Source organism: Typopeltis vanoorti, chromosome 17 (assembly GCF_054136105.1).
Source record: "Typopeltis vanoorti isolate ZY-2024b chromosome 17, IOZ_Tvanoo_1.0, whole genome shotgun sequence".
NCBI lineage: Eukaryota > Metazoa > Arthropoda > Arachnida > Uropygi > Thelyphonidae > Typopeltis > Typopeltis vanoorti.
The window spans coordinates 45,401,181-45,417,713 of record NC_143565.1 but is presented as its reverse complement, the minus strand read 5'-3'; the positions used below and the strand labels follow the sequence as shown (position 1 = coordinate 45,417,713).

The following is a 16,533-nucleotide window of genomic DNA, read 5'->3' as shown; positions in this document are numbered from 1 at the left end:
ACACCTTCCACTGGTATACTTGTATTTCATCATGCAGTTTTTTTTATCAGCCTAGGAATATATTCCACTACTCTTTGTGTATTAGCAGCTCTTTAAAACACACAAAACAGAATGCACTGATTTTCTGTTGATCTATAGAGATTGTTCCAAATGAGATTTTCTTGTGAGGTTTACAGTTGTCTACAGACGGCATAATATGTAATTGAATCTTTCTGGAATATAGCAACTATACTGCTTCACTGGCAGAGAGTTAATCACTTTAAATGCATTGTGGCATTTAAAGTGATTAAGGTTGCTTTGTGCACTAAGAAGTCTAATATACAGCCACGAGCAGTGCTCTCTCTCTCAGATCCAGCACTATTGCATCACAAAAGGAGGTTATATCTGCATGTTCACTCTTGCATCCCAAGCCGGTTTTGTTCATGAGAAGCAAGCCTGCAGCTACTACAGCTAAGTGTGCTTACATAGCTGTGTAGGAATTGACCTATAGCTAAGTCAACTCTTACATGATCTTTACTGTCATGTCCCCTATTACATGCAGATAAACTATTATCCCACTGGCCGACATCATGGAATACAGAAGTGAATAACAATTTATATCAGATAAAGCCTGAAAGTAAACTGTTGCATTTGTCTGTTTAAGAAATGTAGAGGAAGGTGATGTTGCTTAATGCTTCATAGATCAGTCATCTGACACACACACACACCTTCATTACCCTTAAGTGGAGGATGATGACATGCCAGTATGCAAGTTTGATTTAACCATTATTCATATTTTAATAAATCTTATTTTGCTGATGAGTGCAATCATCCTACAAAAAAAAGATCCTGCCTTCCTTCCCTCTTATATTTTGATAATGTTCCAATTTCTCTCAGCTTTCTCTTCTTGGGGGTTGACTATCACATCCAGTTTAATCCTGGTACAAACATACTACACCTGTAGCCTTCTCAACTTTAAAAAAGCTTTGTCTTTTCTGTTCAAAACATTACTTGTACTTCTCTTCCTCTCAACTCCTAACACTTTATAATTCTCAGATCTGACCAACCTTGAAATTGAAATATTGTTCACATATTTTGGTGATGCACCTCAGACCTTCCTAAGAATTCTTGATGATATTCAGAAGAGGGCAATCTGCTTAACAGATGACCCATCCCTCACAGATTCACTTCAGTCATTTTCCCATAAGAGCTATGTTTCTACACTGCCTTTATTATAGGTACTTTCATGGGCACTGCGCCTCTGAATCAGCCATTACCATTCCTTCGCTTTCTTCTAATCTTTAATAACTAGATTAGCCACTGTCCAACTCCAAATATACCAACCAAAAATATCATCTTTCATTCCATCCACCTCTATTCTTTGGATGTCTTCCCCATACTGTTTTTGTTTTTCCCACTGAGTACAACCTCAAACTCTATAAGAAACATGTTAACATGCTACCTATTTCTTCTTAATCACTTACCCACACATGGTATATAGCCTTCTCAACTTCTAAAAAGCTTTGTCTTTTCTGTTCAAAACATTACTTGTACTTCTCTTCCTCTCAACTCCTAATTATAATTAGCAGTTGAGAGGAAGAGAAGATCTGACCAACCTTGTCAATGAATGACTAGAAAATGAGAAATTCAGTTTCTAGTCATTCAATTTTTTAAAAAATGTGTATGTACACACACACACACACACACACACACAGTGGTATCTCGCTAATCCGAACTGCGGTTTGAAAGAAAAAAAAAGTTTCATTTATTATGAATTTTTATTTAATAATTATTATTTTAACTGTTATTATTTATTTTATTATTATTACAGTAGAGTACAGTATTTTTTTCATACTGCCGATTGTACGGTTATACTGTAGATCTATTTTGATTTATTGTGTGTTCATGTTTGCTTTTTTATACTGTACGGTATGTACCATATTGTCAGCATGTATCACTGCTGTCCTTAATGAACTGATTAGTCACCACTATTGCACAGTGTTTGTTTATCTTTACGTTCCTTCAGCAACGACTTAGCCTAAAGCTTGGTTGTATATAACGCTCAGTTTTTCTTTGGTTATTGAAATGAAATGTTGTCTGAGTTGTCGTTTATTGTTTTGTGTTTTCGTAAGTTTTCAGTGAATGATTATCGATTGTTTTAGTAAGTGATTTTATTTTTCAGATAAATTTTAAAAGTGACAGTTTTATTGTTTATTAATTTCATTTTTTATTTTACTGTTTTTAACACTAAAATTAATTTCGTTAAAATGGCTACCGGGTCGAAGCCTAACGAAAGAAAACACATAACATTATCATTGTTGGATAAGTAAAATAATTCAGTGTCTGGAAAAGGGTGAAGCAGCTGTACAACTTGCTACTAAATACAATGTCGGCAAATCTACAATCAGTGACATTAAAAAAAAAAAGAAAAAAAAGATAGAGTTTTAACTTATGTTTCAACCACAGAAGAAGGACCAAGCAAGAGACAAACTCTGAAAACAAGTGATTTTTCTTTACTTGATTCTGCTGTTTACACGTGGTTTCTTCAAGAAAGAAGTCGTCATACTCCCATCTCCGGAGACATTTTAAAGTAGAAAACTAAGCAGTTCCATTCACAGATTTACCCAGATCAGAAATTCAAAGCAAATGATGGTTGGCTAGAAAAATTTAAGACATACCACGGTATTCGGTATCCATCAATATCAGGGGAAAAACTGTCTAGTGACTTTTCCGGTGTAGAACCATTCCAAAAAGCTTTTTTAGAAAAAATTCTTGAATTAAATTTAACTGATGATCAAATTTATAATGCGGACGAAAGTGGTCTTTGTTGGAGGTCGTTACCAGAGAAAACTGTAGTTCACAGAAATGAAGCCTCAGCATCTGGTCGAAAAATGTACAAAGAGCGTGTCACGATAATGCCTTGTGTAAACGCCTCAGGAAAACATAAATTAAAGTTACTTATGATTGGAAAATCAAGAAACCCAAGACCATTTAAGAACTGCTGCGCCTTCTGGCTTTGTACCGAAGTCAACGTAAAGGATGGATGAATATCGAACTTTTTTCAAACTGGTTTCACAACTATTTCGTACCATCTGTTAAAACTTATTTAAAATCCCAGAATTTGGAACAGAAAGCACTTTTATTATTGGATAACTGTCCTTGACATCCTCCGGCAGATGAATTGATTAGTAAGAATGGAAATTTTACAGTTTTGTTTTTGCCTCCAAACTGTACTCCATTGTTGCAACCAATGCATCAAAACATAATACAATCCGTTAAATTAAAATATCGTAAAGACCTGCTTTTAAATGTAATTTCCAAAAATTATGACGTTACCACATCGATAAAAAATATAAATTTGAAGGATATAGCATTCTCAGTTGCTGCTGCTTGGGAAGCCGTCGAACCTGAAGCAATTCAAGCGTCATGGAAAATTGTGCCTTTCTAGAATTTACCAAGATAACTACGGTGATACACAAAAAGAGGAAATTCAAAACGTGCATAATTTAGTTAAAAATATAAATCCAGATGTTCATATTTCGCAAACAGATGTTAAGGTAATGGATTACAGGTAGAACGTAGAACCGAAAGTGAATTCGAAATCAAATCTGATGCTGAAATTATAAATATGATGCTACAGAATGAATTAGAAGACGATGATGACGATGAAGAACTCAAAGGAAAAAAAGTAAAACACGGAGAGGCAGTTGACAGTTTCAATATGTGTATAGAATGGGCTAAGCAGAATGATACGCCATTCCACAAAATTTTGTTGCTAATGCAGCTCTGAGAAGAAGCATTCGAAAAAAGTTTAGCTTCCAAGAAGCAAAAGAAAATCAGGGACTTTTTTGCAAAGAAATAAAAAAAAATTTTTTTGTGTTATTTTGTGAAGGTTTTTTTTGTGTTCTGTACAAGAAAGTGATATTTTTTATGCAAATTAAATTATGTACTGAACTATGCAATTTTATTAAATCAGAATCCTCAACAATACAGTATGTACAAACTAAATTTTTATGTTACAGTACAGGAGCTTTTTTTCTATTAGTTACTTCATTTATTTACAGAATTGACGTATCATTAGAATCTGATTATTTTTTGTCTTAAAGGCTAGTTATTGTTGTCTCTTGGGGGTAAATTCTCTAATCCGAACTTTTCGCTAATCCGAACGAGCACAGTTTTTATTAGTTCATGATTAACGAGATACCACTGTACTGGCGTGGGGGGGGGTATATTCATCAGTGAGTATATTTAAGTAACTTAATGGGTGCACCTTTTTGGACAACTCATATAGCTGAGTATATAAGTTCTTTTCACTATACCCTTTGGTATTAATAATTTGGTCTAGCTACTCACTGATGAAGCCTCAATAAAGGCTGAAACCGTCTGGGTAGTGACCTCCCTACCATAATGTAATAACAGCATACATTTCCTAGGAAATGTGTTTTTACATTATGGTAAATACCAAAGAATAGTGATCAGTACTTTCCCCACCTTTGCAACGAGTTGCCCGTGTTTGTACTACGCTCTAGGACTACTTGCATTCAGCTCACGCTAGTATTCACTGATACTTTTATAGTTTTTTTTATACTATGTTCAGCATGAAACTCTCTGATTCCAATCTTTGAGTTTCTTATTCGGTTTTAAAACGATGTTGGATCTAATATCCCCTTAATTTAATTAATGTTTATATTGCCGAAATGAAGCCTGTTGGCTCTTTATATTTAAGAAAGCTTATCATTTTATATTATAGAGTACATATAACATTTTTAATGCAGTTATTACATTCTGTGATATATTACATTTTGGTGTTTAGACCTGTTTAGGATACTTGCCATAGAAGGTGGAAGATTGTAGATGCAACTTTGAGATAGCGTGGTCATAAATATTATTATCACAAGTGCTTACAGAAGAAGCTAAGAATGCTCAAATTCTGGGTCATAACTTTGCCTTTACAACCAAACAAGTTTCAAAACTAGAAATCATGATGAATTTAGAATGGGGCATCTACAATCTTTTCCTTCAGTGGCTAATAATGTGCATTTATACATAGCAAACATTCTAAAAAGTCACCTGCCTTTCAGTTCGATCACTGTCTTTTCCCATTTACAGAAAGCCAACACACTCACACACACACACAGAGAGAGATTCACATCATTCAGTCCAACAATACGATATTTTAAAGACACGATATTTGCACACTATTTTTTCCCTTTGAAAAATAGTGGGATCATACAGCCCTTTCCATCATCATCAAATTCCTGCCATGTACCCTCAAGGGAGTGTACAGGATATGACAGTACTACATGAAAAAAATTACATCATTACTAACTTCCTATCTACAATTTTCCTCCAAATCAGTCTGTTACTTGTCAAGACTCCAACATTATCAGATCTTATATTTCTATTGTCTAAGGCACTTTGTACCGTATCAATCCACCTATATCTTGGTCTTCCTCTGGGTCGTTTTCCTGCCAACCTGGCAGAGAACACTTGTTTTGCTAATCTTTCTTCTCCCATTCTGTTTAAGTGATCATACCACCTGAGATTAGCTCTGCTAATGCATTCTTGGATGCTGACAATGTCAAGTTCTTTCCTAATATCCTCGTTTTTAATATGATATTGCCATTGATGCCATCTGTTCACGCCTAGAATCTTTCTCATGACTCTCATATCTGCAGTCTCTAGTCTTTGGTCAAGTGTTTTACTTCTGACCCAGCTCTCAGATCCATAAGTTAAAACTGGTTTGAACACTGTCTTGTATACAGCTAATATAGTGTTCTGACTAATTTCTCTCTTATTCCATATGAATTTATTCAGTTGACTTCCTACCATACCAGCTTTGTTGATTCTGTTGTCTATTTCAATATTTAATTTACCATCTTCAGTAAAAATCATGCCTAAGTAGCTGAAATGTTTCACTTGTTCCACAGTTTCTCCATTCACGACACAGTTGACATTTTCAATGATTCTGCCTATTTTCATTGTCTTTGTCTTTTTATTGCTGACCTTCATACCATATCTATTGCAACAGCTATTCAATTTAGTCAGAGAATCTTGCAGACTTGTAGCGGATTTATTTAGAAGTATAACACATCCGCATGAAGAGCTGACATTAACATCTCCAATTTTGATATCATGTTTAATACCACTTTCCTTCATAATGTGATCAATATAGATAATGAATAACAGAGGGGATAATGTACATCCTTGTCTCACATCAGATTTAACATTAAACCATCTTCCTGTACTTCCTTCAATTCTAACTGCTGACTTACAACTCAAATAAAGACTAAGAATTGCTTGATATAATGCCCCATTGACACCATATAACTGTAGCGTATTAAATAGCTTCTCTCTTGGCACCTTGTCATATGCCTTTTCCAAATCGACAAAACTTAAATACAGATCTTTGTTATATTCCCATGCTTTCTCGACTATTTGTCGTAAAGTGAAGATCTGATCCTGACAGCCTCTATTTGGCCTGAATCCAGCTTGTTCTTCACCAAGCTTTTCTTCCACAATTCTTCTCAACCGTTTCTCAAGTATACTTGCATAGATCTTGCCAGGAACACTCAGTAGGGAAATACCTCTGTAATTCTCACATTCAGTTTTATTTCCCTTTTTATATACGGGTACTATGAGAGCTCTACTCCAGTCATCGGGAATTTGTCCCTCTGTCCAGGCTTTCTGAACTATGCAGTGTAGCCACAGTAAAACTCTTATACCACCATACTTCAGCATTTCTGGTCGAATATCATCTACCCCTGCTGCCTTTCCACATTTCAAGCCTTTGATGGCTTTTTCTACTTCAAGTATGGATATGTATTCCTGACTGCATGCCTGGTCAGTGTTTTTTTACCACAGTGCTGTCATCACTGCTTGTTTCATTTAGCAGTTTTTCAAAGTAATTACTCCATACTTCAAGGATATCCTTTTCTCCTGTTTTCATGTCACCTTTATCATCTCTAACTCCTTTTACAACACTCTTTCCTCCATTCCTAAGCTTCTTCAACAACCTCCAGAATATTTTGTCACCTTCTTGATATTTATTTTCTATATTCTTGCCAAAGTCCTCCCATGACTTTTGTTTAGCTACTTTTACACAGTGTTTAGCATTCTTGCATTTGTCTCTGTATTCTCTAAGAGCACAAGCTGACTTATTTGCCAGGAACTTTTGATATGCTTTCTTGTTTTCCTTCACTGCTTCTTTAACTTCCTGTGTCCACCAGGGAGTTCTGATTTTTTTTATCCTTGCAGATTAACCTCACCACATGCCTCTCTGGCAGAATCAATCAATGTTTTCTTCAGAGTTTGCCACTGAATCTCCAAGGTTTGATTCCTGTTCTCAAACTCTTTCATTTTTTCTTCAATTATCTTTGTGTATTTTAGTCTACAGTTCACATCTGAGAGCTGCTCAACTTTTATTTGCTTTAAAACTTTCTTACATGTTATTCTTTTCAATATGAAATTCAATTTTATCCTGCTCAAGACTAAATAGTGATCACTTCCAATTTCAAATCCTCTGCACACTCTGGTGTCCTGCACCAGGGAGAAAACATCACTATCAACAATAACATAGTCAATGAGACTTTTCTTATTCCTTGTCTCTTCTCTCCATGTGAATTTGTGCACATTTTTATGTTGGAACATGGTGTTAGTAATAACCAGTCCATGTCCTGAGCAGAATTCCAACAGATATTTGCCATTATTATTAGCTTTGCTCTTTTCTCCAAATTTTCCCAAAATATTTTTGTATGTCTCACAATCATTTCCTACTCTGCTATTTAGATTCCCAACAAGGACCAAATTTTCAATTTCCATTGTGTCAGTTGCTTTTTCTAAAGCATCAAAAAATTCCTCCACTTCTACCTTAGTAGAACCTTCTGTGGGACCATAGGCACAAATAAGTCTCATTGTCCAGTTCCCCATTCTCATATTTGCTCACATTACTCTACTTGAGACTGGCTACCATTCAAGAAGATTAGCTTCGTATTTTGTGTTGAATACTATGGCTACTCCTTCTTTTCCTTGATTGTCATTGCCTGAATATAACATTTTCTATTTATTGCTCAGAAAGATATCACCAGTTTTTGTCTTTTTTGTTTCACTCACCCCCTATTATGTCAATCTGGTACTTATCTAATTCCTCAGCTAGCTCCATTTCTTTGCCATTCAGGCTTCTTATGTTGATAGTACCGATCTTTAACTCTGGTGGTGATGTGTTGGGGTTTGTTTTCAGATTTGTTCCAGTAGCTGACTTTTCGCTGTTTGCCCTGGTACTCTGGCGAAAACAATGGGTTAAACTTGTTTAACCGGGCGATGCCCCAGCCGGCATGAAATTTTGTCATGTTGTACCATCATTTTTTATTTTGGTTTAACCAATAAGAATACAATTTGGTCGGCTAAATCCCAAATTGCCAGCCCATCCTCGGTCGTTCAGTATCAAAGTAGATACCCAACAGGGTGCACTACGAGAAGGTGAGGATTGGGCATTAGGTCAGAAGCCCTGGTCGGGTCTCCGCATTCCTTTAAAGGCTATGTGGAGGTCTCCTCTCAGTTATACAGCTTTGACCCTTAAGTACCTCCCTTTCCAAGAACTTAAATATCTGTGCCATGCTTTCTTGGCCAATTACTGCAATTTCTACAAAAATAAAAAATAAAATATTACATAGACCCATTATTTTTCCCTCCTCTAATACACAAGAAAAAAAAAACATTACTATTCCAGTCCCTTTGTCAGAGGTACATCAGACAAAGCCAAAGTACTAATTAAACATGGCCTTCACACCACATTTGAATTCCATGCTAAATTAGCAACACTGATCCTCTCTCCTAAGGATAAACTTCATCCTCTAGCATATCCTGGAGTGTATGAAGTTCTTTGTGACAGTGACTTGGCATACTGTGTGCAGATAGGAAGATTTGTTAACATGTGACCTGGAGAACATAAAAAATACATTCACTACCATTATTATTATGACAAGTCAGGACTGGCAGACCATGCTTTGGACACCCATCAGGATTAGATGGAAGAAAACCAATGTGCTATTTAGGCATCATTATAGATCAGAAAGATTATTTTTAGTGTCAGCCATGACCGTGAAGAATTCTCTTAACCTGAACCAGTGTGGTGGCATTAATTTGCCAAAAATTTGGGAGACCGTTATCTTAAGATCAACTCCTACATAACTGTAATACTTCTTTTTTTTTTTTTTTAAACATTAGTGGGCACTAAATTAGGATTAAAGGACTTTTTGTACATTGCAATTTGAATTTTTTCACTTGCTGTCATGTGTAAGCTATAACATGCTGCTTTGTGCTCTGAAGATGCTGATTTGAAATTCAATGAAATATATCCCAGTTAGGAAACATTTTTTTTTTTATTATAAAATAGCTCATTTGGTGGTGGTAATACTGTTAAAATAAGTTATGAATAATATTCAACACCTAAGCTTGCCTGTAAAAGTAGCTATATAGACAATCCAACTTAAAAAAACTTGCTTAACAGTTAGCTAAGAGACACCCCCCCTCCACACACACACATGCACTGGTAACTCTTCTATTTTTATAAAAAAATTCTGTCCATTTTAAATCATTAGTAAAAAAATCACATATTTAAAAATTCAGATATAATGGTTATTATTATTATTATTATTGCATAGGCACTTCCATGGAGTCCTAAGACTCAGCGCATGAGACCCAAACTATTAACACAATTTATCAAAACTCTCCTTGAAACCATTATCTGACAAAGCACTCGCAACTGACTCAGGCAACCTGCCATTTATTCACCACTCTCAAAGCGAAAAATCTAGTCCTCACACCCTTGCTAATAAGAATGACTTGTAATTTCACATGGATGCTTATGACAGATATACCAACTTAGAAAAAAAAAAAACCTTACTGATAGTGTTGCCATCTATGGTCGAGGCCGAGAACTTTCAGACCATCCTCATATTAGTCACTCACCTTCTAGATGTTTGACAATTTTTTTTTTCCATTTATAGAAATCAAAAACACAAAAAATATCTACATGAACATTCATCATCATCATCATCAGCCCAACGGTATGGAATTCTAAAAACACCTACATGTAGTGCCAGTGCTGTTTGTTTTAGTGATGCAGCCCTTTCCACAAATAAAAGTACTATTTTCACAGTACTTTTATGGTGAGTGGTTATACTGGTCCCACAAAATAAGTAAAATACCATATGGCTCTACTATTTCTCTCTCCCCCTCCAAATGCAAAAATGAAACACAACTATTCACATTCTGTATATCCAAGTAATATCTGAAAATATAGCCAAAGAACAAATAAAATAAAATATAACCTTCAAACCATATGTCAGATTAGCAACTTTGATCTGCTTTCCTAAAGACAAACTCCATTCTCTAGCATATCCTGAGTGTGTACAAAGTTCCCTGTGACAGCTTACTATGAAAGAAAGATTTATCATTCACCTTGGAGAACATAAGAAAAACATTTGCTACTATTATTATTATGGCAAGTCATTATTGGCAGACCATGCTTTAGACACCCCTTCACACAGGGTTAGATGGAAGAAAACCAATGTGCTATGTAGAAACTTGATTACAGATCAGAAAGACTATTTTTAATTATCAACGGCTGTAAAGTATTCTCCTAATTTTAATGTATGACTGTTAATCTAAAAATTTGGGAGACCGTCATTTTGAGATCAACTCCTGCTCAACAATAATACTTTTTTTCCACACTAAAGGGCAACAAACTAGGACTTTACATCAATTCTCCATTACAATATGAATTGCTTCACTTAATCATTGTCACATGTAAACTGTAACATGTTGTTTTGCTCTGAAGATGCTGGTTTTAAATTCAGTGAAATATAAGTCAATTTAATAAACATTCTTTTATAATTTAAGTTTATTTGGTGTTGTAATACTGTTTAAAAATTAAAATAAGTTAATATTAAAGTTCAACACCTAAGCTTGCCAACTAGATTAAAGCTTTCTGAAGTAGGACATGTTTATCATTTTTTGTTTTCACATTAAGAAATGAGATTCCTTTTTGCAGATATTTTTAATTAAAGCAAGTATTATATACATATGATTGTATGGAGAATAAATTTTCTGATGCTTAAAAGGATAAACACAGGTCTTTCCTTTGTGTTTGTTAAACTTTCATATTTTTGACCATATTTTACTCAATATCTTTATAAATCATATAAAAAATGAACGTAAATTAACTGCAGTGCATGTACAATTTTTATTATTATCATTAATAGGTACATTGGAAAAAATGATTCCATCACCATTAGCATATGGAATAATAAAAAGATACATAAAAAGCAAGGAGCAGGATTCCTGGGTTGTGTTCGAATTATGGCAAATGCCATTCAACGTCTTAAGGATACTGGTTGTAAGTATTTTGATGAAAGTGAGGAAAACTTGCCTGAAAACTTAACGAATAATTAAACTTTGTGATTATGTACTATATTACCAAAGATAATGAAATAGCCCTTAAAATGGGTAAGGATTATTCCACATGCATTTTACTTTTGCATGCAATACACAACATAATTGCATTATAAGTGTGTTGAAAATAGGTAGTTGGAATCAAGATACCATTAAGTAGTCATTTATTGATATTTACACCTTCAATTTAATGCAATTGAATATATGCTACCTTCCTTCTGGTCTGTTTCTGGTTTCATCAGATTTCTGACATATACCCTCAATGGGATGTACAGGATATTATGATAGTACCACATGAAAAAGTTGTATCATTAATAATTGACAATTTTCCTCCAAATTAATCTATTATCTGTCGACATTCCAGTATTATCAGATCTTGTATTTCTGTCATCTAAGCACTTTTTGCTGTATCAATCCACCTAGATCTTGGTCTTCCTCTGGGTTTTTTTTCCTGCCATCCTGGCAAAGAACACTTGTTTTGCTAACTTTTCCTCTTCTATTCTGTTTAAGACATTGTCAGCATTCAGAAATGTGCTAGCATTTCTGAATGCTGACAATGTCTTAATAACACAAGTTCTTTCCCAATCATCTTGATCATCATTTTTAATATGATACTGATGCCATCTGTTCTGCCTCCTAATCTTTCTCAGGAATCTCGTATCTGTAGTCTCCAGTCTTTGATCAAGAATTTTATTTCTAACCCAGTCCTCAGATCCATATGTTGAAACTGGTTTGAACACTGTCTTGTATACAAGTAGTTTAGTGTGTTGACTAATTTTTCTCTTATTCCATATAAATTAAGTTGACTTCCTGCTATACTTTGCTAATTCTGCTGTATATTTCCAAATTTAATTTACCATCTTCACTAAAAATTGTGCCTAAATAGCTGAAATATTTTACTTGTTCTATCGATTCACCATTCAGAATACGGTTGAAGTTTTCAATATGTCTGCCTATTTTCATGGTCTTTGTTGTTTTGATGCTGATTTTCATACCAGATTTATTATAGCAGTTATTCAATTTAGTTAAGGAATCCTGCGAACTTGTACTGGATTTACTTAGAAGTATAATATTATCTGCATAAAGTAAAGAGCTGAGATTAACATATCCAATTTTGATATCAGGTTGAATACTACCACTTTCCTTCATAATGTGATCCATATGGATGTTGAATAAGAGTGGAGATAATGTACACCCTTGTTTCATACCTGATTTATCATCAAACCATTTTCCTCTGTCCCCTTCAGTTCTAACTGTTGATTTACAACCAAAATGTAGACTAAATATTGTGTGATATAGTGTCTCATTTACACTATATAACTAAAGTGTTTTGAACAGCTTTCCTCTTGGCACCTTGTTACATATATGCCTTTTCCAAATCTACAAAACTCAAATACAGATCCTTGTTATATTCCCATGATTTCTCAAGTACTTGTCTTAAAGTGAAAACTGGTTTTGATAACCACTGTTTGGTCTGAACCCAGCTTGTTATTTACCTCACAATTTGTCTGAGCCATTTCTCTATAGTGTTACACCCTGATAACTTAAGAATGTGAAAATTTCAGTTATCATGATGTAACAAGAGAAGAATTAAAAATCCTGTATAGATGACTAAGTAAGCAAGCTTGTTCCTAAGCAGATATCGTTAAGAGCCTTTGAAAGTAACGAATACAAAAAATTAAAAGAAAGAAAAATACGCTTGCATCCAAGTGAAAACTATAGCTGAAATTGTTTGTTGAACTAAATAAAAAAAAGAAGGAAATTTTATTACAGTTGTGAAATGATAAAATAAGGTTAAGTAAAGCAAAGAAGATTAGTCATAGGATTTTGTATGGGAGAGGCTAGTTTTTACACTTGAAATAAGAGATTAAAGATTCAAGTTAATTCTTAGAAAATTTTAGAAGGGGGATTAATTTAGTATAGATGACATACAAAAACCAAAGCTCAAGGTCATGATTCCCGAATTGAGACTTCGTCACATGTTAGTCATGTGCACATGGACTGTATGATGTTTTGACAGAAAAACGCCACTCTAATTGGTCAGTAAAATCGACTCCAGTAAGGTGGGAAGAAAAGAAATTGAAGAGGGTGCCAGTAGGGGTCATCGTATAAAAGGGTTAGGACCCCCCCCCCCCCCCCAAGAGGCTTTTTTCCTCAGAGTTTTTTTCACGAGTCTTCGGATAGGTCTCTCACGCGGTTTTCCTGAGTGACAGGTTAGGAGTTTTCTCCGTCTGACACAATAAGGAAACAAAGTGTGCGGGATTTTGATTCTGTGTTCCTATTGTAAGAAATGAGGGACACCATTTAATTAAAAAGAAAGAAGATAATGTCAGTGTGTTTCATTATCCAGTGATCGTAATGAGAGAAGGAAAAATCTATAAAGAAGTCAGTGCCCGCGTGGTGAGTTTCACAGCCATGAATAGATGATCCTATGTATGTCCTTAATTGAAGAATGTAAGGCAAAGATTGTTTGTGAAAGTCCATCTTAGTTCCAAAAGAACTTAGGAGTGATAAGTTATAGAAGAGTTCGTCCTAGGAAGGTACAATCGGAAAAGGGTAGAGACCAGTGTAGAAGACCCAAGTCAAAAGATACTATAAAAACTCGTTTCAATTCAAATCATATGTAACTGTAATCATTGCTCAATTACTGAACAGTTGAAGATGAAGTTGAAGAAGTTGAAGAGTCATTCTAGTCTGACATGTACTAAAGTCCATGTCAGACTAGAATGAGAATGAGCTTGTTACTATACATTAATAAGTATTCATGTGCCTAGAGATTTATGCATGTACATTGTATTTTATTTAAGAGAGTTTTGAAGGTCAAAAGTGTGTATTAGCTCAGCAAAAGGATAAATGTAATCCATATTGTCTTAGTAAGAAAATTAGAGTAACTGAATATATATATGTCCTAGAAAATACAGAATTATAGTGTGATCAGATCAGTAAGGGGTTAGACAAAAAAGGTCAACTAGTTCTAGAATTATACATGTTTGTATGTATAGAATCTGTTATGGCGATATGATCACAATTCTTATATAGGATTTTAACCTAATACTTGTTTAGCTAGTGTTAATTTGTATTATATATTCTTAGTATTGAATTGAGTTTTATTTGATAAAGAATGAATTGTATCATATTTAAAAGTTCAATAAACTTTTGTTCATTGAAAATACAGTTGTCTGAGATTGCCGCTCAATGCACCACTTGTAACAACGTACGAACCTAATCACGTGGGGGTGGGGGGATTTGTTAAGTTACGAGATAAAAGGTCACGATTGCATATTAGTTTCACACTCAGACATATTTTGGTAATTGCTCCTTGTTTTTGAATTTTATATCTTAAACTAAATGTCCTGAAAGGCATAGTATAAAATAAATATTTAGGGACACTTCTTCTCCCCTTGAATATTTGTATTTCGGTGATATCTCATATATAGATAAGATTTGGATAAAGACAAGTAGAGTTTCACATGTAAGGATAGTTGAAAGCTTAATAATCATAAATTGGGACACAACAATAGCAAGTTTCACTTGTTATATTTAGTCTGTTTTCTAGAAAACAAATTGTTTTCCTGAACTGTTTAACTTTTTTCCCTTTCACTCAAATGGAAAATTCTACCCCCCCCCCCCCCCAATCCAAAAAAGAATAAATAAATGAAAATAAAAATTACAGTAAGCAGATAATAGTGTAAAATTTTATCATTTTAGCTAACTAAAATGATAAATTATGGTCAATAAATCTCAGGAGAATCTGCAAGTTGTCAATTAGAGCTCTCTGACTTCTTGTTCACTTTATTTTTGTGGTATTTTATTATTTTTGCTATCACACCAAGCAGTTGCTTGTAGTTTTTTCTCTCTCTCTCTCTTTTCCCTAAGCTTTCCTTACAAACAAACATGCGAGCATTTCACTTTTATAAAAGCACCATGTCATTTCAAATTGGAAAACCAAACATCTTTCACTAGTTATTAATTTCTCTACAACGTATTAATCATGCTGATTTAAAGCAGTGTTCTCTGCCAATTTTTTTTTTTTTTTTACAAACAGTGCTATTTTAGTAATAAGAACTTTTAAATATGTAGTGCACAGTTTAACTGTGTGTGTGTGTTACCTATTAAGCTGAGTAACTGTAAATGAAAGTTACTTAGCAAACAAACTTATCCTTATTAAATTATTTTGTTGTTTTATCACACACAATATCATGAGAAACTTCAAATGTTATAATATAAACATTCTTCTGTCAAGGTAAGATATATCAATATGCAGAGGTAGGAATGTTGTGGTTGTCACCAATATCAAAAAAATGACAGTTGGCACCTTTTTAAAAGAGCAACAAAAAATGTCACAAGCCAAGAAATTGTATGCTTCATTATTGTTGGTCACTCCTGCATACAGGATAATCAACTTGTGAAATCTATTATACTTTCCTAAAACAGTTGTGTTTCATAGTTGAATTTAGCGCTAATATTGTAAAGTGTTTTCTGAAAAATGGCTGATTTTGATGTCATTTTTCATGTAGTTGTATTATGTAAATACATGAATGCAAAGATGATTTCAGTGCTTCATCTGACGAGAGGTATTTACTGAATGGAGATAAGGAGAGATTTTCAAATTGTAGAACTATGGGGCATTCCTAGAAGTTGCACAAGGTTGCTGAATAAGAATGAGAACTGTTTCTCTTTCTTTCTCTCTCTCTCTCATTTAGCGAGTGATGCGTAAATGGAATTAGAGTAGGAATAGATATGTTGCAGTAGAGATCTTCCTAACTTCAGAAATTCGCAAAATGGGACATATTTTCTTACTATATCTTTGGGGAGCCAGGTTCACATGTGGGATGCATGGATATTCAGCATAATCTAAAGAACTATTTGTCATTCAATAATATACAATAATTTGGCTAAGGCAGTTGATAGATAACCACAAGAAACAGGAATGTAACTTTTGTAGGTCTTTGACTCTTGAGGAATAATGACCCATTTCTTTCCTACAAAAGTCATGAATTTTTCAAATGGTGTTGCTATGTTTACGAAGTTTTGTTTTCAGCATCTACATTGCCTTTGCTGTTCCCTTTTTTTTGGTGGGTAGTGGATTAATGTTATTCG

General features: G+C 34.2%; 1 protein-coding gene across 3 annotated transcripts in view; it reads left to right on the top strand.

Annotated features, from left to right (window-relative positions):
- The window catches only part of Smurf (SMAD specific E3 ubiquitin protein ligase), a 452,534-nt gene that overhangs the window by 69,545 nt on the left and 366,456 nt on the right, over nt 1–16,533 (top strand). For all 3 annotated transcript variants that reach the window (XM_090407614.1, XM_090407612.1, XM_090407613.1), the window contains exon 4: nt 11,244–11,377. In XM_090407614.1, the coding sequence (XP_090263740.1) occupies nt 11,244–11,377 (134 nt within the window). The remainder of the gene's footprint in view (nt 1–11,243; nt 11,378–16,533) is intronic.